General features: G+C 40.2%; 1 protein-coding gene across 1 annotated transcript in view; it reads right to left on the reverse strand.

The window, feature by feature from the left end:
• Positions 1 to 24,907, reverse strand: part of SLC4A10 (solute carrier family 4 member 10) — a 3,247,445-nt gene that overhangs the window by 716,229 nt on the left and 2,506,309 nt on the right. The window contains exon 15 of the mRNA XM_044074780.1: positions 7,549 to 7,654. Coding sequence (XP_043930715.1) covers positions 7,549 to 7,654 — 106 coding nt within the window. The remainder of the gene's footprint in view (positions 1 to 7,548; positions 7,655 to 24,907) is intronic.

Here is a 24,907-nt window from a genome sequence, read left to right on the forward strand (position 1 = left end):
TCAAAAACTGCATACTTTAAGTAATGATGCCAAGCATAAATCGATATAATTCCAACTGCAGGAACATTATGCAGACGCATGTAAAGTATTAGAAAGATAAGGAAATTACTGGTAAAGCTACATTTTGATAGAGAGAAACCACTGTGTCAATCACATAGAAGAGTGACATTCCAGAAAAGATCCAAAACAGAAAAAATACTAGAAAGACCAGAAGAACCTTTACCTTCCGAGGAGGAGCCAATAAAATGTGTGCCTGATGTTAAGCTCTGGAACGACTCTGCTGTAATTCACAGAATATCTGAACAATGCTTAGTTTACATGTGAAAAAATTGGCTACAGGAGAAGGAGGAAACTAAAAACTGATTCATTTGTTAAAGTAAATTCCACAAATAATCACAGAAATCTGCAGAATGTTGAAAATGGTGGTATATGTTACAAAGTATCGAAAGGAAGGCCTGGACAAGCAGCAGCTTTCAGTAAACCTAAACCATTATGAGGAGAAGGGGCAGAGACGAATGAGAGAGTCCAGTATATGGCAACAAAGAGTTACATTGTAAATGAAAATGATATAACAAAGGAAGGACTGAATGCACACAAGAATTGCTATAGCTTCATAGGTGTATACTAGGCTAATGACCACTGGGGCCTTTATAAGCCTAATCATGCAACTAAAATGTATCCAACAAGTTATTGTGCCTTACATGTTATCTTAAGGAGTGTATGTTAGTCAGGGCATGCTTAAATGGCTGCATCTGTCCATCAGAGACACAGGCATTAGACCAGCATGCATTTCTGATTTACCATCCACTGGTCCAAGTTGCACTTGAATAGAGTTAGGGGAAGGCTCTGCTTCAAATGGATGGGAAACCTATTCCAGAGAATGGGGATTCTGTGATATACATACCTGTCCCTCCATCATGTCCCATTTAAGATCCAAAGATGCTTTGTATGCCAGGCATAAATCGCCTGTCAGCAGTCTGTACAAAACAGAGTATAGAGACAGGGCTTTGGGGCAATCTGCCCAGGACATTGCGTGCATGCTTTGTATTCTTTTTTATGAAGAACCTCTGTGGATGTTTCAGTTGTTGCTTGTGCCCAGTCAGGTACATACTGAAGGAGGTGTTATACTCAATGATGGGTCTGATGAGGGCCGAGTACAGGGGTACAATGACTTCCCTGGACCTAGATGCCATGTCCCTACTTAAGGATAAGCGACATACAATTATTTTATTACTGTCTTAGAGACATTACACGCATGTTGGCTGAAAGTCAAGTTACTATCTACACAAGTTCCCAATTCCCTGACTACTGTGTCTACTTTTAAGGGTGTTTTATCAATGAGGTAGTTTCCCTGGGTGGCTGACTTCTTCCCAAAATGTACTACTATGCACTTCTTGGCGCTAGGTTTTAAACAGTGGCTTTGCCTCCAATCATTTGTCTGTGTTAGACCTTCTTCTAAGATGTTACTACCTTGGAGGGCTTCTATGACTGCCTCTAGCTTGCAATCATCTGCAGACCTGGTAAGCCAAAGGCCCTTGACATTGGCCTTGACTTCTGAAAAATAGATGCCAAAGAGGAGTGGACCAAGTACAGATCCCTGGGGACTCCACTGGTGACTAGCCTCTTTGTGGAGCTGGTCTCTCCAACTCTAATTAACTGTGCCCTGTCTGTGAGCCATGTGGCTATCCAGTGAGTTACAAGGGGTTTATTCTTAATCCCATGAGTTTGTTTATAATTCCAGCAAAATGTAAAGATCCCATTTAAATATCACCTGACTAACAGATGACCTTATACATCAACAGAAAAACTTCTTTGTAGAATAGCTTCAGCTAAGTCTGAAATGAAGAGGAGGATCCTTGGGCAGGCATGATGAAGGGCTGATAAATTCCCATTGCCAAAGGAGTAAACAGACCTTATGATAGCAACTCACACAAATGTGTGAGAACCAGTGGTAATAATCCTGAATAGGGCCCTGGTTCTAGGTGGGACACCAACTAAAAAATCGTATCCACTGGTTAACATAAGATTTGCTTGTAGCATGATTTCTTGCCTCCTTTAGTGCCTGCTGCACATCCTTATGAATGAGGTACCTAGAAGGTATTATAAATAAATCATCCACACAGACATTTGAAGATGTTTTGATTTTTGGCATGTATCAACCTTCCTTGTCTTGTGTGAGTAGATCCAGTCTGTACAGAAACTTAAATGCCCCTGGCTGATTCCATAAGAGGGGGAAAACAATATTGCTCAGGACATAAGGGAGTCACTCTAATACACAAGTCAAAACAAGAAGGGAGTCCCTTCAACTGGGAGGTTGGTGTAATGGTTTAGGTGTTTACCTTACAAACACAAGTTGCAGCATTTGATTTTCAATGAACTAATTATCTAGGCTTAATATTGCCCACAAGGGCAGTTAGCCTAGTACTGATCTATGAACCAATAATTTTATTCCTTTTGAATCTTCAGACTGACCCTGGATAACAATAGAAAGGGTAGAAGGACATTCTTATCACAGGAATGAAAAAGTCCTGGTGCAGAATTTGCTTTATTGTCTGTTTTGAAAGGAGGCAAACAGGTCTGTTTGAGGTGTTCCCTAAAAGTCAATCAATTCCTGGAAGACCATGTCCATTTGATTTATAGTTGTGAGATCCTCTCCTGGTCTTGTTCAGCTTCTCTGCCACTATGTTTTGTTTTGACTGAATGTAAGATGCTTGGAGGGTTGAGCAGTGCTGAGGAGCTACCCCCCCAATTAATCACAGCCAGCCTGCACTGGGGTTAAGACCTGGTGTGCTCCTGCTTATGTGACACATCACTGTGGTACTGTCTGTAATCATCTGTAATTGTCCCAGGGACCATAGGTCATGAAGAGATTATATAGCATGAATTACATCTGTTTATTATTTATGTGCTTTTGTCAGTCTGAACTGTCTTACAGGCCTCACATCTTTACTCCCATAGAAACTTCTGCCAAAGCAAAAACTTGAGGCATTTTTTTTTTACTTCCAGCAATGCAGTTCTTTATCGATAAAGCCCAAAATTGGAAACTGAAAATCCCTGGAGATGAGAATGTTGGGTCCACATTTTTTTCGAACACTGAATTTTTCTTGTATATAATCTGGTATGATGAATTAGGAGAGCCATAGAAGCCATGAACCATAAAATCCTAAGACATTGTCTGGCTTTAGTCTCAGACCGATTGGAGATCAGGAAAGTTTCCAGATACAAATTCACCTTTTCCTGTTTAGGAATGCCTTTGAAGAGACATATCTAGAAGGTAGTCTAAAAGCACAGTCCTGTATGATGGACTCAAGGAGGATTGTTGAACATTTATCTGGAAGCACAGATTGGTAAGGAGTGAAGAAATCTATGTTTAAGATACCTGACATTTGACAAAAGACAGTAGAGGTCAGCAAGTCATCTAAATAAGAAAAAAAGTTATAATAAGCATTTTAGGTCTAATAAATCTTAGAGGGAAGATGACTGGTATCAGACTCCGAAGGGTTCAAATTTTGAATGTTGGCAGGTTTGTAAACCAATTGTGAATGGAAAGCTGTACAACTGGTCTCCAGGAAAGCTTGTTCTTTGAAACCAGAAACATTCTGGAGCAGAAGCCATCCTCCCTTTGGTCTAAATGCACTCGTAGTATGAATCCTACAGTAAGCATGTGCTGAAGAACCAGAGGAAACACTCTGCTTGGTTTGGAGGGAGGTGCATGTATCCAGTGCCAACTGTGACCCTCCTGAACCAGTATTAAGACTCAAGAGTCTGAAACAGTCTGTTGCCAAAGGGAAAGACTGACATCCAGTCTACGGACAGACTTAGAGATGTAGGGACAGGAGGGGAAGGGGGTGCTGTTACAGTCATTCTGAAGGTGTAGTCTGTCCCCCCATTTTTTTTTGAAAGAATTCCTGATTTTTGTTGTTCCCCTCCTGACATCTGTTTTTGTTCCCTGTTTTTCCATAAGATTGCAGAGATTTATTATTTTGTCTTAAAAATGAAACAGAGGGTTTGTAAGATTTATAATGTGGGGCTTAAAAACTCTTTGTAATTCCCTGAATTAATTTCCCTCTCTCATCAAACTGTTTTAGAACCTGAGAAGCAGCAGAGGAAAATAAAATCTCCTTATCTGAAGTAGAGTTTAAAATCTCAGACCTTACCTCATCTGAAAAATGAGTACATACCTAGGCATTTCTTCTCAAAACAGTAGCAGCAGCAGTGGCCCTAGACGCTGTATCTGCACAATTATATGCACTCTTCAATGCATGTTTATACACCTGAGACAGGTTAGAAATTGTAGGATTGAGACAGGACCAACTTCTGAAGGAAGTGTGGCAAAACAATCCCACAAGCTGGCAAGACCTGACAGAATAAACTTGATGGAAATTTTCTTATGAAATCTAATACCTTATCTTATTGGTCACTAGAAAAGGGTCAGTGTTAAATGTTTTGGCTTTTTATGAGGACTGAAGGATGGGGATCAGGGTTATTGTATGCAGTATTTAACACATCCTCCAAGGCTTGCATAATAGGAGGAATGGGTGTAGCACGTGGTAAATCTACATGCAGTATATCATAATACCTCCTCAATTTAGGGGAACATCCACATGTTGCCAAAGAAATTCAAGGGTGGGTGGTTGGCATGTTGGCATAATGGTTAAGATGTTTACCTTACAGACATAAGGTGCAGGGAACTGGTTAGGTTTAAAATGACCCACTAGGGCAGTTAACCTAGTCCTAATCTATGAACCAATGAATAGTTCATTCTGGAACTAGTCTTAGAAAATGAAAACTCCTCTCATGGAGTTGAAGAGAACAAACGTTCACATGAATCAGTGTTTTGAGTTTGACAATCAGACAGAAAAAGTCCCATCTCTGTCTATGTCAGAATGTGCTGACATATTTTCCTCAGGAATGTATTGACCTAGTTAGTCTTCTGGTATGGATTTCTGTTTTCTAGCATAGAAAGTCAGCAATAAACCATTAGATAAGGTAAGAAAATCATTCTTATGAACAGACAAAATTTCTTTGGATGAGCAATATCTAACCTTTTATTTTTTTTTTTCTAGGGGCATCCCTACACGGATGCTGACTGAGAGTTAGAACGTCATTCTGGCCAAGAGGTCTCTTTCCTGGCCCCTCTGAAAAGAATCTCCTGGAGAAATCCCCAGACCAAAGAAGATAGTTCTCTCATGCCCAGATTTGATACTGGAACCACACACACAGGCCATGCTAACTCCAAGCCAATGGTGGTGGAAAGGACTACTTCAGAGGAACCCAGAGAAACTAGTGAGTGGTGTGAGAAACAAACATCGATACTGTAGAGTCACCCACCAGCAGCTGAGCTACTGTCTGAGCCTTTGGTGTAAGAAAAGGCTCCTATTCTGTTGTTTTTTTTCGTTTTAGATATAGTGGGACAAGAAACATCAGGACCAGGACCAGTGTAAGAACCTGTGCTGTAGTCAAGGAAGACGTCTAATTGTCGGTAAGCTGGGAAGAGTCACTTGGAAGGTAAGTTGTCAGATGTGTGTTCACAGCAACATATACACACACACACACACACACACACACACACACACACACACACACACACACACACACACACACACACAGTTCATTACACTTCCCCACAAAGTTCCCCCAAAATACTAAGTAAAAGCAAAAGCAGTGCACAAAAAGCCCTGTCAGAACTTTAAGCTCCTTTCACAGAAAGTTCACCGTAAGAAAACAAGAAATGAAGACAAACTGTCATGAAGTATACACAAGCACCAAGCATAAAACATACTTCTAGCCCTGAAATATACTTCTCAAGGCTTAAATATAGTATTTTCATGCAAAATGTCTCAAGCAGTAAAATAATGAAGGTAAGTTGTCATAAAGTGTACACAAGCACCAAAACACTCAAAAAGCATTTAAGTATATTAAAACACTTCCCAATCTTTAAATCCTCACAACTCAGTTAAAATGCCTCAAAAGCAGTATATTTTTTCTCACAAAAACAACCACAGTATTCATTAATAAGCCCCATTCTGAAACTAACAGTTTCTAATAAAAAACTCCTAATATTAATAAATCGCTAGTATTCTTTAGAAAATAAAATAAAAATTAAATCAAAAATATTTATAAAGGCAACATTTCCTCTATGAAAGTATTCTCTCATGGGGATCTGTCTTTTAGAAATGAAACCTGTAGCCAACTGGTGCTCTTGTGAAGCCTCAGAGCTGCTTTCTCTGGAGGCAGCAAGACAGTACTGAAGTTGTGTGCACTCCACCTGATGCATTCCCTACAAGGGGCTAGCAAATCAGCAGTCAGAGTGTAGGTGTGGGAGGGAGGCAGAGCTTTTTGAAGACTGACTGGATGTTGTATCCTAGGCAGGATACAAACCAAACAGCCAAAGGCTACTGCAGAAGTGAGAATGATGAACATCTGCCCAAGAACTAAAGGCATTTTTAAGCAAAAAGGTGAACCAAACTGCCTAAGCTGTAAGTTTGTCCTATATATCAATCTAGGTCTGGAAACAGTAGCAAGGAGAAACCCAGGGGATAGGAAGGTAAGGGTTGAGAGGTCTAATAAGTATGAATCATGGATCAGTCAGACATTGAAGTTATGGGTAGATACAGGGCTTCAATTGGAACATTTGTAGAAAAGGAAGGAATAGAGGACAAATGTAGCTAAAGAAAAGAACATGGGGGGAATCCTTACAGAATGTATCACCTGAGTTTCAGAAATTAACAAAGCACAGATGTCCATGGAATAAATGTTAGGCTAAAGACAAATTTATAAACTCAATAGTTAAACTTTTTAGTGCACTGAATACATAGCACATGCATGTATTTTTTTATGCTTTGGTTGAAATTTGTGAATAAAAAAATGTATGCGTGTGTGCGTGCATGTGCATGTGTGTGGTTATGTGTGTGTGCACCCGTATAGATATATAAATATATAGTTATAGGTATATGTATGTATTTATATATATATATATATATATACATATATATATATATATATATATATATATATATATATATATATATACATACACGAGTGTGTGTGTGTGTGTGTGTGTGTGTGTGAAAAAAATGTTGGTTCTACTGCATCCTGAATTTCTCCAACAGTACATCACCCCATCATGCAAACCTAAGAAACTACAGGAGGTAACAAGATATATGGATTCACAGATACATCAAGCAAAAATAAATTTACATGCCATAGTAAATTTCAGTGTTAAATTCATACAAGACGCTTCTTAAAATAATGATGAACCTCTTGAAAAGGTAACCAAGAAATGTTATCTTGGATATTGACAGAGAATCGTGATTGAGCCTCGAAGGACCGCATGCCACACAGGAATATTTAATTCTAGAACAGCAGACGTTAATGGAAGAGATTCCACAGCTCATTTGCTATACTGGGATGCTGGGGCGTGTTTCATGATGCAAAATAATAATAATAATAATAATAATAATAATAATAATAATAATAATAATAATAATAATAATAATAGTACTAACAGAGTAAAGATGTTCTAGATACACAGCAATACTTGCATACCTGCACAGTCATGTTCCCCCAGGAAACAGGTGGTATGGTTGTATTGATTTCTAAAGAGTCATGAAGAGTTGTATTGCTTTCATTGTCGGGCTCCAAACAAACACATCTACAAGCAAGGAACAGCAGACATTTACTTATCTTGTTTTGCAGTTTTTTTGCTGGTTATTATCACACTGAAATAATTTCATAAATGGACATTACACTGAGTATCATTCGATACCAAAAATTGACCATATACTTACTAAAAACAAAGGAGACATTGTTAACATACTACAGCTCATAGGTTAGTATCTTTACTAAAATTACTGTACAGCGTAATCCTAGGATATTTTCTTTCCTGGCTATCTATATATCACAGAAGGCATACCATGTTCACACAACTTCAGTAAGTGCAGGCTAAGCCAAGTTTTAGGTCATAAACAATATTTTCATCTTGGTGGATAACGCCATGGAATATTTCATGTAGCAGAAGACACTGTGAAGCAAAATAAAGTTAATGAAAGAAAGCACTGTTATTAAAGTCCATTACATTCTTTGGGATAAGATCTTCCTACACAAAATGAAGTCTCAACAGTCAACAAGCACAACAGGCCCCCACCATATAAGAGTTAAAAGTGATGATATGGTTTCCTAGAACAAAGTTGAACATAAGGTATGGTGTCTTAAAACAGAGATGAGAGTGAGGATATGGTTCCTTAGAACACGTTCTGTCTTTTCTACACAATTTTTCTAGATTTTTTGGGAGGTAGAGAATTTATGCAGTGCTCCCTGAGAGAAGAAGCACTTCTTGCATTTCAGGAATACTCCAAAGTGATGCATCAGCTGAACAAAATACAAATTTGAGTAGTAACACCTTAGGAAGCTACCACATCATTGGTAGTCTTCATTTCTGATGAAAGCATTATGGCTTTATGGAAGATTTATTAAAGAAGTACTCTCTGCAGCACTGGACACTCTTGTGAGGATCTCTCTAGAATACTGCAGTAACACATAGCAGAATCCTGCAGACAGAGTTACTTTTATTGCTAGGTTGTCGGTAGGCAAACACAGGACTTGGGGATATGACCATTTCCAGGTGTTGCATGCAAAATACCAAGCTAAGCCTGACTGTCCCAGTGGTTAGTCAGCTGACTAATACCAGCCAATAGTACTGGAGGTTTAGTACTCTTGTGACTTGATTGGTAAACCTGGAAAATAGATGAAAACTGACCACAGATACTACTAGCAGAGATACTGAATCACTCCTTTCAAAAACATACTTTCTAATGTATGTAGCTGCAGTCATTAGGAACCCCTAATATGGTGGTTGGTGCCATGGGGGTTAAATAAATAAATCAGAATATTCTTTTACAAACAACACATGAACATACTTAATCTTTCTTTTTGTCCTCTGTAAATACTCTAGCCATCAGTTTTTACTTAGAACTCCTCTGCCCATAGGCTGGTGTCTGCTTTGCCATCCTAGACTGAGCCCATGCTTTGCTGGGGAAACAGAAATGGAGACCTCAGTTTTAAAAATTATTAGTGGGGTAGACGGCTTGTTTCTGGGGTGGTAATGTCCTTTGTGATATGTGTGATTTCAGCTTGTGCACTCAACTTCTGCTCATTTAGGCAAATGTGAATATCACAGAAGTTGGGACTGCAATACCAGTTCAATGGTGCATGTCTGCTTTCACATATATGCCTAATAATTTCACAGATTAATAGATATCCCAAGATCACCACTTCTTATGACTATACATATCTTAGCTGAACCTTCCTTCATTTTGCACCTCCTTTCTTTAGGAGGGCCATACTAGCTGTCCTGACATTTGTGGATACCAACCAGTTGTCTTGGTTATGTTTAAAGAAAGATAGGGAGACACATTGCTTAAAATGTACAGGAATTTTATACCAGATTTGGGAGGAGCTGGCATACAAATCTGTCTCTCCACCATGTTTTTATTTAGCTATTGGAGAAAACTTAGGTATCTGGTTCTAGCACTGGTGGAGATATTAGACTTACAGAGAAACAGGACGTCCAGGACACTCAGGTCTCTAATGGCAAAATAAAGATAGAGATCTCTACTTATAAGTTTTTAAGACACTGAATAAAGGGTTGGAACTTCCAGCCTCTCCTGGTAGCTGAGGGAGTTTAGGTCTGTGATTTTGTTTAGATAGGGCCATTGGTATCTTTCTAATTGTTTGATACATCCAGTGGGGTACATTCCAAAGGGGGAAATTGTACTCAATAATTGGTGTTATCAGTGACAGATATTATCTCTTTAGACTTTAGTGATATTCCTCTGCAATTAGTTTGGCTAAATAAAAGGTTGTCCTGACAACTGTTGTCACATGATAGTCAAAAGAAAGGCTGTTATCAGCCTAGGTACCCTAGGCCCTTGACTACATATTCACTTTGTAACGGTATGCTATCTATTCAGTATGATGACTAGGACCTTGACTACATATTCATTTTGTAACGGTATGCTATCTATTCAGTATGATGACTAGGCCTTTGACTACATATTCACTTTGTAATGGTATGCTATCTATTCAGTATGATGACTACGCCCTTGACTACATATTCACTTTGTAACGATATGCTATCTATTCAGTATGATGACTAGGCCCTTGACTACATATTCACTTTGTAACAGTATGCTATCTATTCAGTATGATGACCAGTGGTGGCTGGTGACTTCAAATCAAAGGGGGGCTGCAGGAGACAGCTGAATGAGTGGGGCCAATGGGAAGGGGTTGGGTCAACTACAAGGGGGGGCTATGCTCAAAACCCCAACAACTGGAACTTTAATTAAATACACTGTCCTGGGTGCCAAACCATCATTACAAGAGTCCAATCAATACAAAATGAAGTGTAGAAGAAAAAAATATTTCAGTGCATTGGCTACGGCTACATGACAGCTTACTTAATATCTAGATGGAAACAAAAAGGTTGTGAGGCATAAAAAATACTTTTTAAATACATTACTGGAATGCCAGTCAAAATCAAGTATAAGAAAAACAAGTAGCACTCAGCTCAAACCACTTCTCCTTGCACTGCAGTTCTAATTATAATGTATATTCAGAAGGGTGGCCGTGGTGGTGCAGTGGTTAATGTTGCCACCTCACAGTAAGAGGTTCTCCGGTTCAATCCTCGACTGGGGTGCTTTCTGTGCGGAGTCTGCATGTCCTCCCTGTGGTCATGTGAGTTTCCTCTGGGTGCTCCAGTTTCCTCCCACATCTCAAAGGTATGCTGTAGGTGGATTGGCTACTCTAAACTGGCCCTAGGCGTGAGTGCATGCATGTGTGTGCCTTCTGTGGAAGGTTGGGTGCCGGGCTGGCAACTCAACATCATGAAAGCTCAACTGTCAATCATGAGTGGACAGGTGATCCGCTGTGGTGAATCCAAACAAGGAAAAAGCCGAAAGAAGAAGATTCAGCTTCAGAAAAGTACCAAATAACATGCTGAAAGTAGCAATCTCTGATACCCCCACTTGTAAAAATGTTTCTTATCCAAAAAAGACCTGCTGCCTGAAAACAATTATCTACTTGATTCATGGGGAAAACTTGCTCAAAGTAAAAAAAATGAACAGCAAACAAGAAACAACCTCAAGATAAATTACTTAAAGGATTACTGCACAGGCTGTGGACCACACATGATAGACTGGCATTCTGTTTAGTTTACAGGTAAAGCCTGCAAAGATGACTGCAAGTCTCCAACAAATGTAATGAGCTTCAGAAAATACTGAAACCCTGTCCATAATTACAAATACTGTCATGTGCATTTCAATACCTAAGGCTTATATGTCATCTAGTTATGTAAATATTCTCTGCATGGCAACAACAAAAAGGCTTTCAATGTTGGTAATTCTTTAACAAGATGCTTATTAAAGCTTACTTGCATCTTACAATCTCAGGCAAGCTTATCTGATGGTTATTAAAGCATTGCTACATAAACACAGAGCAACAGGGCACTGCAACAGCATACATTTTCTGAATAATAAGCATAAATCAACAGTATAAAAATATGACAGAAAACCAGAACATTCTGCAAAATCAAGGATAAATGAAAAGCCACTGTAGTACTTGTCTATGGGAATACTCTGCTCACTTACACTGCATAACTGCTCCTTGCCTTGCTTGGACACATCCAGAGTCACTACATGGGGGACTGGAGTTGCAACAAGCATGTCACAATTTGGAATGTCTCTAGATGATTGTGATGGCCCTGACACATTTGTCATACCTCTGAACCTCAGAGCAAGAAATCTGGACAAAGCCATACACAGAAGTGGGACAAAGGCCCATAAATAAAGAAAATTGTTGAATATTGCTCTTATAAACTTAGAAAGGTAATAGAATAGTACGTATTGTATTAGTATGAATTTTCTGAAGGGTATGAAATCTGAAACTCAAATGTCTGTCATTATTTTCTAACTTCAATCTTTAATTATTTGCCACTAATTTGTCAGAAAATACAATTTTATGAAAAACAGACCAAAAATGGGATGCAAATATATAAAATAGCCACACAATACAGCTGGGAACCTGTCAAAGAAGGGACACTTTTTTAATATTAGTACTGTTAAGTTGAGCAGCTGACAAAATAAAAGAATCTACATGCATTTCTGAAATAAAAGTAATCTATAAATCTGATCATTACAATTATTACTTAATTGTAAACCCCCTACATTTTCTTCCAAAATTGCCATTTTGTGGAAGGATTATTAGGAGAAGAGCAACATTTTGAGACAAAATCATGGAGAGTTGAGAGGTTTGGATATGCCTAATTCTATAAAGTGATTTATTTGCATGTACCTCTCAGCCTCTTAATGCAGGAAATCTGGACAAGGCCAAATATATTGGGGGAACATACAAACAGTACTAAAACTTGCTCTTGTATAAACTTAGACAGTGATATAGAATTAACATGTCTTGTTTAGTATGCATTTTTCTGAAGGCTATGGAGTCTGAAACTCAATGTCTGTCATTTTTTTCATGACTTCATTCCTAAATGATTTGCTCAGTGTTTTTCCAGATGACCAGACAATCGGTTTGATTTCCGGATAGTCCGGAAAAAAAAAGGATAGGTGGCAGCACTAATTTTAAATATTATTAAGCAGGCTTTGAGTAATATACAACTACACAACATGCTTGCTAATTAGATTACATTCATATGAAAGTAAAGGCAAATAAAACAATATAAATGATAAGTATGCATTAGTAGATATTGAACGTTGATCATTAGTGGGTTATCAGATTATATGATTAATGCCTAGAAATTCAAAGAAATTGATTTGAGGGAAGAAACCTGGTAGGGCAGAAAATGCCAGTATTGTTGATAAGAGGTGAGGTATTAAGCAGGTTCAGAGACTATGTGGCATATCTTTCAACTGTCCAGATTTTTGGTCTGTTCCTCATAAAATATGTTTTTCTGGCAAATCACTGAGGATCGAAGTCACTAAATAATGACAGATATTTCAGTTTCATACTATTCAGAAAATACATGCAGAAACAAAGCCTGTTGTTCTAACAACTTTATAAGAGCAGTATTTAAAACCTGTCCCTATTTTGGGCCTTTGAATCCCATTATTTTAGGCTCTCTCCAGATTTCTTGCACTAAGAGGTTGACAGGTATACTATAATGTGACTACCATAATATTTTTAATAGAAGTATGGACATGGGGTTGATCAGTATCACCAAACTATGCATACAGCTGGGAGATGCTAGAAAAACTGTATAGGTATTGATAAGACTGGTTGTAAGATATCCTGAAACAAAAAAACAATCTCCACTGAGCAGAGAAATATTCATCAGGAAGTCAGACTAAGCATATATTTCATTTTTTTTCACAGGTATCTTTTGGAGTGGAATGAAGGCGGGAACCACCATATCTCTGAGAACATTCAGTATATAGTACTGAATGGTGGGAAGGTATTCAACATTGTTTCCTTGTTAGCCTCCATACACATCAGATTAATACAAAAATGATAGACTTTAAAGAAACTACACCAGACCTAGCTTGTTTCATATGGACAGAGCAACATGCAATAGGCACATTGTCTTTACATGGTTATAGAACGCCCACTCATTCAGATTCTGTTGGTAAGACTGTTACAGGCTTTCTGCTACTACTGATTTCAGACTGTTCTAGTACATGATTATACTAGAAAACTACACAATTCAACAAAGAGATTTGGCCCTTCAAGTTGGTCACCCATCAGAAGTCAGAAACCCAGTCATACAAGTCCTGATACCTAAAAGAATAAACTTCAGCTTAGATAAAAAAAAAAAAAAGAATGTAAAACTCACAGTTACATCTTTACTGCATGTTTTGCTTCAGGTCAGAATCAGAAGCCAGTCTCTCATAGTTGTCTGTATTACAAAAGACGTTTTGTAGACATTCCATGGCTGCCAGTATATAGTTTACCTTGTTTGTGTTTCTGAGTCATCAGACAAACTGTTACCACATTTATTGACTGCTTAGATAAATTATACAGCATGTATTCTGCTTTATACCCTTGAGGTATCTGCTTTGTGATACACTAGTCTGAACCTGTATATGTTGTCAAAAGTGTTCAATGATGCATGCAAACCGTGGGGTTAGTATATGGATTTTACAATGTTTCATTAAAGTTAGTTTCTGTTAAAAATGTGTATTGTAGAATCTCACAACATCAGTCTAACCGCAGAAACTAAACACTGTTTTCAAAACTTCCTATAAGCAATGTTGGTCTGTTAAGCCCCCCATGCCTTTGTAATGCATCAACACTGATCTGTCATGCTCATAAGTGTCAGGAGATGTAAGGGGTATTGTGTGCTAAGTTGTTCAAAAACAAAAAACAAAACAAACAAACAAATGAAATAAAATACAATATTCGAAAGAGGGAGCTTTAGAACAGGGAAGGAGTAAATTATATAGAATAAATAGAAACGGTGAGAACAATGTATGCAGAATAATAATCAGGAAGAGGAGGCATGAGGTTTAGGGAACACAGGAATTCAGCAATTTATATAATGTTGGGCTGATGATAATTACAAAACAAGAAAAGCTATATGATGTGTAATGTATGTAAATGGAAAAAAATATTATTATACTTTGTTTTATTTTCTGTTACTTATATTTGCTTATATCTGAAGTGATAATTTAATAAAGGTGTTTTAAAAAAGAATAAATAGATAAAAATACAATATTTATTATAGTATTTGTCTACCTACAAGTAGGTTGGGGTAAGGCAGTGTTTCACAGCTCTTAAAATTATAAAACAAGACTTTTTTATGTATATGATCTGTACTCTAATCTTATTATTCCATCATTTATATTCAGCTGGACCAGTCTCCTCATCTCTGCAATGTTTATTTACTCTAGCTGCAATCTATTTAATGAAACTGGTATTTTTGTGAGTGCAGTTGCTGGGTAATTTATATGTGTCAGGCACAGATTCTACTTTCAGTTTGTTTAAACACTGTCTATGGTTATGAAGTTATGATTATTACTGTTCAGCTGCCACTATGCTTACATTACCATACAGAAACTACTTTGGAAGAATGAAATGACTTGCTTACACTCTGCTGCAATATTAAAATGAATATTTGCCTCCCAGTTTGGAATCCAACAATTAACTGATGCAATGAACCTTCTACCTTACAGTTATTATAGTGGAATAATAAAATGATATACTGCAAAAATGCAGTCTGCATTTGGAACTACATTAAAACCAGGTGATCCGTTTTGTAGTGCAGTTACCTTTACTGACCAGTAATAGATGTAGATTAGTAAACTGTGAAACATATGTTGATAAAATAATCAAAAGGAAAACACATGGAATAGATACTGAGCCAACTAATTAACCGAATTTTGCTTCACATATAATTTCAAACCCACAGGGATGTTATTAATTGGCACCTCAGGGAAATGCTCGGTATAATTTATTTAATAACAACACCATCTAAAATTCTTTAATGACTGCAGGCAGAGGATTTATACCTTTGAAGACGTTTTATGCTACTGTTATTAGCTTATATGACCAAGGAGTGGTAACGGTTTAGACTTTTCAAGGCTAATACAAGGAACATAATAAGACAGAGCACAATGTTTCCTTAAAGTGAGTCATTCAATGACGGCAATAAAAATAAGTTATGTCTTACCATAACATTCCATCTGTATTGTTGATCCTCATTCAGTCATTACGCATGGGTATCGGTTCCAACCTCTGAACCGAGCAGACCATTTTCCAAGCTTGCGTCAGCTTCAAACTCTCAAGCTAAACTCTTACCCACAATCCCCCTCTCCCTGTTACCTCAGATTGAGTTTGCAAATCAAAAGAAGGTAGAGGCTACCTCTGGTCAAATAACCTAAGAGAACCGGATGGTGAGATCCACTAGAAGCCACAGGAGGGGGAAGGAGGGAGGGTTGTAATGACTGAACGAGGATCAACAATACAGAAGGAACGTTATGGTAAGACATAACTTCTTTATCTGATATTGTTAATCCTCGTTCATTCTTTACACATGGGACAGAGTCCCCAGCTACCTCTATTCCTGGGAGGCTCTCATGGAAGGACATTCCTGAGCACCATAGAACCAAAAGATGCTCTTCCCCTGAAGGCAAAATCCAATTTGTAATGATTGATGAGGCGTGTCCCAAGTTGCAGCTGCACAGATGTCATGTAAAGAAGCTCTGGCATGGAAAGCAGCAGAAGTTGCCACTGACCTTGTTGAATGAGCTTTCATGGTAGTAGGCAACGAGATATTACTTTGTGTGTAAATAAAGGTCACACAGTCCTTCAACCATCTAGCTAATGTGACCTTAGCAACAGCAGATCCTAATCTAGGTCCAGAAAAGGCCAAAAATAACTTGTCAGATTTACGACCTAGTCCTGTTTAAGTAAAAATAGATTTGCCTGTGGATATCTAGGGTATGTAGGTATGTAGGCAATACTCTCCTCTGTTCGAATGATTGGGAAAGAAAACTGGCAATTCAGTGGTTTGATTAATGGACATTTCAGAGATCACTTTTGGCAGAAAGGATGGATTAGTTCTCAGAGACACTCTATCTCTATGAAAAATTAAGTATGGACTCTTGATATACATAAAGCTTGATGCTCCGAAATATGTCTGGCAGAGGTAATGGCGACCAAAAACAAGGTTTTCCATGACAAATGCTTGAGGTTGCAAGAAGAGGCTGGTTCGAAGGGTGGCATTGTCAGAGCTTGCAGAACTAATGATAAATCCCATGGCTGAATAGGTTCTCTAAAAGGTGGCTTCAGATGATTCACACCTTTTATGAAGGTCTTGCACAATTTGTGGGACATGAGAGGAATCTTGGACACCCTCATGAAAATTAGAAATTGCAGCCAAATGAACTCTAATGGTAGAGGCCGATAGACCCGATTGGAAAAGGTTGGCCAGATAGTCTAGTATTATCGACACTGGTGCTGAGAAGGGATCTACTTGTTTATCTTTCAGCCAACAGGTAAATCTTTTCCACTTGCTCAGATAAGTAATTCTAGTGTAAGACTTATGAGATGCAATGAGAATGTCACGTACTGGTAAAGAAAGATCATTCTGCCTGGCAATAAAGGGAATTGGAGTAGCCAAGCCCTGAGCTTCAGGCTGTTCAAGTTGGGATGAATCAGGTTCTGTGGATGTGAGATCAGCTCCGAGGTTGGATGGAGAATCCATGGTCGATCTAGTAGGTGAGACCAAAGGAAGGGGAACCAAATCTGTCAAGGCCAATATGGTGCTATGAGGATCACCTTGCTCTTCAACTTATGGGCTTTCTTCAGAAACTGGGGAATGAGGGGAAAGGGTGGGAATGCGTAAAGAAGACCCGAGGTCCAATTGTGGACTAGAGTGTCCCTGGGTGACTGTCCTGGAGGGGGAATCAGGGCAAAGTAGTTTCTGCATTTATAGTTGGTCGGGGATGCAAAGAGGTCACATCAAGGATGGCCCCAGCAGTGGAAGATCTCCACCACTATCAAGGGATTCAGGGACCACTTGTGAGGATGAAGAATGCACCTGCTGAGTCTGTCTGCTATCATGTTGGAACTCCCAGGAATGTGCGTTGCTAGAAGAAAATGGTTGGTAGTCATTGCCCATTGCCATATCCCCATGGCCTCTCGACAAAGTGGGTAAGATTTGGTTCCACCTTGCTTGTTGATGTACCAGACTACTGCCATGTTGTCCGATTGAATCACAATTGTCCCAGACAATAGCAGGGGATGGAATGCTTGCAATGCCAGAAGCACCGCCCTCAGCTCTAGAACATTTATATGCAGATGGGCCTCCAGTTCAGACCAAGTGCCTTGGACTGTCTGTCCCTGACATAGCCCCCCCCACCCCATCAGGGAGGTGTCCGTGGTCACTGTGGCCTTGGTTTGCTGGGGGGAGAAGGGGTGAGACCATTGTGACAGATTGTGTGTAATCCACCAATTTAAATCCTGTCTGCATCTGTGGGTTACAAGAATCATGGCTGAAAGATGATGCTGAAAGGGATACCATTGGGTGAACAATAGTCACTGTAGAAGCCTCATGTGAAACCTGGCCAGGGGGACAATGGTGATGGAGGCTGCCATGGAACCCAACAGCTGTAGAACTGAGTGAGCCATGGATTTCTCCCTTGAAAGGACTGGAATCAGTTGTTGCTTTATCCTTAAAATTCTGTGCTCTGGAATGGCAGCTCTGCAGTTCTTTGTGTCCAAGATAACCCCTATGAATTCTGTTGACTGAGATGGGGTGAGATTGGATTATTGCCAGTTTATGGTTATGCCTAGCCTTTGTGCAGCGAGGCAAGAGTATGCCAGGGCTTCTTCCAGTAGATGTCTGGTGGGGTGGAAATGAGCCAGTCGTCTAGGTATGGAAACACCTGGAATCCTTGTAGTCGCAAGTGAGCTGTGACAACAGCCATGCACTTTGTGAACACTCTGGGGGCTGTAAAGAGTCCAAAGGGCAGTACTCTGAACAGGTAGTGACTAACTCCCGCACGGAAGTGAAGAAATCTTCTTGATGGCCTGTCCACCTTTATGTGGAAGTACGCATCTTGAAGCTCTATCGAGCACATCCAATTGTCTTTTTCCAAAAGCGGGAGGATAGACTGTACTGTGACCATCTGGAATTTTTGTACTCTCACAAACTTGTTCAATACACTGAGATCCAAATTTAGTCTCCAGTCCCCAGTTTTCTATGGCACCAAAATAGTCTTGAGTAGAATCCGGATCCTATCTGGTCTGGAGGGACTATTTGGATGACTCTCTTTCTTAGCAGCTTTTCTATCTCTAGTGCTGCTTCTTCCCTTTGACTGGGTGGAATGTCGGGAAGATTTTTCGAAGGGACAGGGCAAAGATTGAAGGGGATATGATAACCTCTGGTTATAATCCTTTGTACCCAAGAATCAGTGGTGATGGTTTGCCAGGCAGAAGAGTACAAGGAGAAATGACTCCCAACTACCTCCAGAGGAAAGGAGTTGGGCCGCTCTTTGGGAGCGCTGGTAGGGTTGGCCAGGAAAAAAGTCCCTGGAACCCTGGTTACATGGACCCCCTCTGCCCTGAAAGGAGTGTCTTTCCTGTGAGTTTCCCCCTCTGCCTCTAGGGGAGAACTCGGCCTGTGTGTCACGGAAAGGACCCTGAGATTTCTTGAACCATATCTTCCCACTCTTTTGGTTTCAGGAGAAAGCATGTTGAGGGGAAGAATAACAGACACCTATGGCAGAAAGGGTCTTACCATCCTGTTCACATCTGGCCAGTGTGCTTTTAACTTTGGGTCCAAACAATGAAGACGCCTCAATGGGAGCATTAAGAAAGGAAGCCTTAAAGGGTTCCATGAAATTGCACAAGTGCATCCAGGCGTGTCATCTCAAGACTGCAGCTGCACCCACTGCTCTAGCTGCTCCTTCTGATGTGTGAGATATCAGTCGCATAGAGGAGTTAGATATTGACTCAATGGTGGCCAGCTGAGAGGCTACTTTGTCACGGACCTCATCAGACACGGCACTAGCCAAGGTTTCAGAGAGCTCAGAAATCAGATCCCTTTGAAGCCTGGTAAAGTGTGCCATATAATTCAGGGATCTGATAGTAAAGGTCGCTGAAGCAAAGGTGCACTTCTCTATCCTGCCCAGGGCCCAGGACTCTTTGTTAGGTGGATGGACAGTCTGGCTTTCTTCTTCTGCCAGATCCTTTTTTGTTGCGGCCACCACCACCAAAGCATCCACAGGAAGACCTTTTGACCAATGTGGATCTGTAGCAGGAGGGGACAAAATCTTATCTGGCCTCCAGGGAATAGCTTTGATGGTGTCAGAAGCCTTCCAAACATGCTGCACGATAAGCCGGACAAGTTCATCTGCAGGTGGAGTAACTGAGGAGGTAGGGGGCTGGGCGTGAAAAGCCTGCAGGAACACAGATTCCTCAGAGGTCAGATTAGAGGACTGCCAGTCACCTCTCTGTTTCAAGATTTCAAGGCTATCACCAAAGGATACCACAGAGGGTGACCGAGGGGATCCTTCCCCCTCATCAAAATCTGTGTCTTCGTTGAGGGATTCATCTGTAGAGTCCATGTGCTTCCTCTTACAATAACTTTTCCGGTGGACTTCCTCAGTGGGGATGCTGGGGAAGACAGCAGAAATGGGGTTTGCTGTGGGAATATGTCCTGAGGTCCTTGCACCCAGTGTCTGCTCGGTGCGACTTGTGAAACCAGTGTACCAGAGGAGGGCGGAGGGATAGACAGTCCAGTATCACCAGCAGGAGCAAAAGCCTTCTCCATCAGTTGGAAGGCTGGTGCACCTGAAGAGGACTGATTGTCCAGGACAGGGGTCACCCCTCCCCTAAGTGGTTCAGCCTGCTGACCCGGAGTCTCCGGATGGCTGTGGAGCCGCATACTATGGGTGTCACAACTGACATCCTGGCTCATAGCAAAACTTTCCTGCCATGAAGGCAACTGCAGTTTCTTAGTGAGATCCATAAAGGGAACTGCAGAAGGGGAAGACTGTGCTATATCCATGGACTTCAAAAGCAATGAAGGAGGAGAATAAGAAGAGGTCTTTGGAGATGGGTCATCACCTCCCAAGGAAGGATATTTCCTGAGGGGTGGGATACCTCTGGCCAAGAGCACCTGATCCACAAGACGCAACACATCATGTTCGGAAAGGCTTCTAGTCGACCTCACGGAGACTGAGGGAGAAACAGGCCTGTCCACAGAAGAGGCAAACTTGGTGCCCATCTCATCAGTCTGCACCGAGAACAATGGTGCCGAGAAAGACTGGACTACGGGTGCCTGCACCAAAGAAGTCATCGGTGCTGAGGTCACAGTCTGCACCGACACCGGGATCAGTGCCGAAGTGGCTGCCGGTACTGAAGCTGGAACCAACAAAACTGGAGTCAATAATAAAGGCGTTGGTTCTGAGAAAGATGTCAGAACTGACATAGTTAAGGTCTGGGCCGACTGAGCAGTTGGTGCCGATACAGTGGTAATAGTCTGAACCGAGGAGCTCCTCGGTGCCGATATAGTGAAGGCTGCAGGAGAAGACAGAGCCAAGATCACTAATGGAACCGAAGGTTTGGGCACTGAAAGCACTGGGGCTGACTGAGTGAGCTCCGGGGCTGAAAATTTTGCCTTTTTAGGTTTTGGTTGGCGGGAGTCCCCAGCCGGGGACAAAGGCAAAGATTCAGCCTTGGTAGGAACATCCAAAATTTTCTTATGGGCTCTAGGAGGGGTTGAGGCCTCCGACCCAGAAATAGCCTCTGAAAAGGGAGATTTAAGAAGTCCCTTCAGCAACAACTTGTTTTTCCTTTCCAACAAAGTTCTATTTGAAAAATTTTCACAGATAGTTCAGAGCAGGTCAACAGATAAGTGGGACGCCCCCAAACAATAAACGCACAAAGAGTGTGCATCAGATGTAGGTAGTTTGTGTCCAAAAACAGAACACCGTTTAAACCCGGGACTACCTTTATTATCTGCCATGATAGTAAAAATAGATAGTAGAAAAGGGTATCAGCAATGGTACAAAGGAATACCCGAAGGTATGAAAAAAAGGAAAGATTACCAACGTTGGTAAGGGGAGAATACCTTGTGGTAAAAAGATAGAGAAAAGAGAAGAAACCTCAAGAAATTAAGGTCACTAGATGTGATAGGGTAAGAGACAATGAAATAGAAACTTTTCTTACAGAAAAGTAATATAAATGATTATTATACAACAAATAACTGTACTTAGCTCAAGAGAAGCAGTTTGACATGACTGAATGGCAACGCAGCAAATGAAATCCGAGGTAACAGGGAGAGGGGGATTGTGGGTAAGAATTTAGTTCGAGAGTTTGAAGCTGACATGGGCTTAGAAAATGGCCGGCTCGGTTCCGAGGTTGGAACCAGTGCCCATGCATAAGGAATAAACGAGGATTAACAATATCAGATCATATATTACAAGAATTTCACACAGATTAAATCTGCAGAGCTCTATATGGTTCAAAGTTCACCTGCTACATTAAATCATATAAGATTAACCCTAGTGCTTACATCATATGTAATTCAATCATAACTAATTTGTTTTACTCTTTAAAGTGGATATTTAGGGATATCTGCAATGCTCTACTGTGTAACTGTAATATGCAGTGGCACAATCTAAAGCATTAGGTGCATTTATAATTTCTGGTCAGGGTTCACTCAGGTTTTTGATGTTTTAGATCTCCCTCTTTATCTTTGATTTATTTGTTTTTGTTTTTAATCTCTAAGGCACTGGTTCATGCCAACATCACTATATGGAAATACACTGTTTTCTCAGTGGCGAACTAGATAGTTTGCAACAATTATGAAATAAAAGTACACACAAAATGCAAACGATCCTGTTGACAACGTACTACACAAAAAATATATTTATAAAAACATATCTCCTATGTAATGTGAAACAATTCAGACTGATTGCTCATTTGTAATACTGTCCTGTCTGCTGGCACAGTCTGTTATGTTTTGTACTGACTATGTAAACACAGAATACTACAATAGCTATGTAAGCAGATTCTTTTGCATAAAGCATGTCTCTCTTCTCCATTCTCCCTAAATATAAAAATGCACACACACTCCTACCTGATACACCTTTCATTTCAGTTCCCCACGTGATTCAGCTTTCATTTCAGTTCCTCGAGTCCATCTGCAAGCTAAATGTCTTTCCTGAGTCCATCTGCAGCAAACGTCTAGTTCCCTGAGTCCCGCACAAGCTAAATGTCCTTCCCGGGGAAGGTTTCCCTCTGAGAGTAGGCTCCAGCCTGCCGAGGTTGCAGTCCGGACAACTTCCATTCTATGCGGTCATCACCGCATAGACTTCTGGGCATCTGCGGGGCAGAGATGCCTTTCCTCCTATCCAGACTGCTGATACAGCAGTCCGGAGTTCTGTAAGTGCATGTGTGGAGTTTTGGGAGGAGTTTTGTGAGTTCAACGCATGCGCGGAGTTCCAGGAGTTGTTCTGTGAGTTCCACGAATGCGGGGAGTTCTGGGACTCATGATTTTTTTTTTCTTGCGATTTTTTTTTTATTTTGTTTTGTAAATTGCTTCTTTTCACAGCTGAGCTGTGGGGGGGGGGGGGCTGCAGTCCTGCAGTCCTATAGCACGAGCCGCCACTGATTGATGACTAGGCCCTTGACTACATATTCACTTTCTAACGGTATGCTATCTGTTTAGTATGATGACTAGGCCCATAACTACATATTCTCTTTGTAACGGTATGCTATCTATTCAGTATGATGACTAGACCTTTGACTACATATTCATTTTGTAACAGTATGCTATCTATTCAGTATGATGACTAGGCCCTTGACTACATATTCACTTTGTAATGGTATGCTATCTATTCAGTATGATGACTAGGCCCTTGACTAAATATTCACTTTGCAACGGTACGCTATCTATTCAGTATGATGACTAGGCCCTTGAGTACATATTCACTTTGTAACGGTATGCTATCTATTCAGTATGATGACTAGGCTCTTGACTACATATTCACTTTGTAACGGTATGCTATCTATTCATTATGATGACTAGGCTCTTGGATACATATTCACTTTGTAACGGTATGCTATCAATTCAGTATGATGAGAGGGTGGATTGCCAACCAAAAGTGATGATACTTCACTTTTTTTTGCATTCAGTTTAAGCCCATTTTAGTACACCAAGAGTTTTCTAGTGAGAGCTTATTCTGGAAAGTTTGGGTGTCATAGCGTGACTTTCCAATAACCCCAGTTAGTAGATGTCTGCAAACTTTGTTAGCAGTGGTTTTGGCTATCTACCTGGATTTCAGAAGTAGATATCAAAATTAGAGGTCCTAGCACTGAGCACTGCGGGACACTGCTGGTCACTTTCATACTTTCTGATGAGTTACCTGCAGCTTGCACCGTGTAGGTTCTGCCTTTCAGAGAGTTTACTATCTATCTTATTATTTATGAGTACATTTTTGGAGTTCTTTCTTTGTTCTTTCTTTGTTCCCCTTGCATTATTCTAGGGTCTTCTGCCCCTGTACCCCATCCTCATAGAGTCTTTCAGCTGCCTCTAAAACTCCTCTGGCTTACCTGATGAACTGGTGCTTGTCAAGGAACCTAAGGTGTCTTTTTCACTTACAGCCTCCCATCCTCTGTTGGAATATGTGATGCACCTGAGGGGCAAGCATGCTTAAAGCTCCTGCAATGTAATTAGGTTCAGTAAGTGTAGTCATCCCTACTATTCCGGATGGATATGCCAAAAGCAGTTTAGCTTAGATATAGTTAGCAATATGGTAATATCAAGAAAGGAAAACTTATCATACTGAAACCTTTGTGGAGGTGAAGGGGAATATGCATGACAATTGGGTAGTTTCACACACCTGTAAATAGAAACTAATATGGCAGGCTAGTTGCATGGGGGCAGACATGTATCTTTATGTTTGAATGAATCCAAGCACCTTGAGACTAGTCTCTTGTCTTCAGTTGAGCAAGACCACTAACTAGAGTACTCAAACCACCTAAACACATGTAGTCAAATATTCGTGTGTTTCATGCAATACAAATAAGTAAAATAATATAACAAGTATATTCCTACAAGGGGGCAAGCCTTTATGCATCCCATAGATCCCCTTATGTATACATTCTCATTCTATGCTCACTCCAACATGGAGGAGTGTTTATTACAAAAAACGTCTCTGTTTATCAGAGGCAGTGAAGTCTCAGAATCCATAGAAGTGTTTACATTTATATTTATATTTTGAGACCAATCTCATCCCTACAAAAGATTGTCCTGAGCAAAACAAAAGCAAAGAGAGTTATTGCATAGGTGAAGGAAACCCTGGGCAGCTGTTTACACTGGTAATCTAGTGTATTCATGACAAAACAGTTCTATGTACCTTTCTTTTAAGAGGATTGAATGTGG

This window comes from Protopterus annectens, chromosome 6.part0 (genome assembly GCF_019279795.1).
Source record: "Protopterus annectens isolate FY-2018-M chromosome 6.part0, PAN1.0, whole genome shotgun sequence".
Classification (NCBI taxonomy): Eukaryota; Metazoa; Chordata; order Ceratodontiformes; family Protopteridae; genus Protopterus; species Protopterus annectens.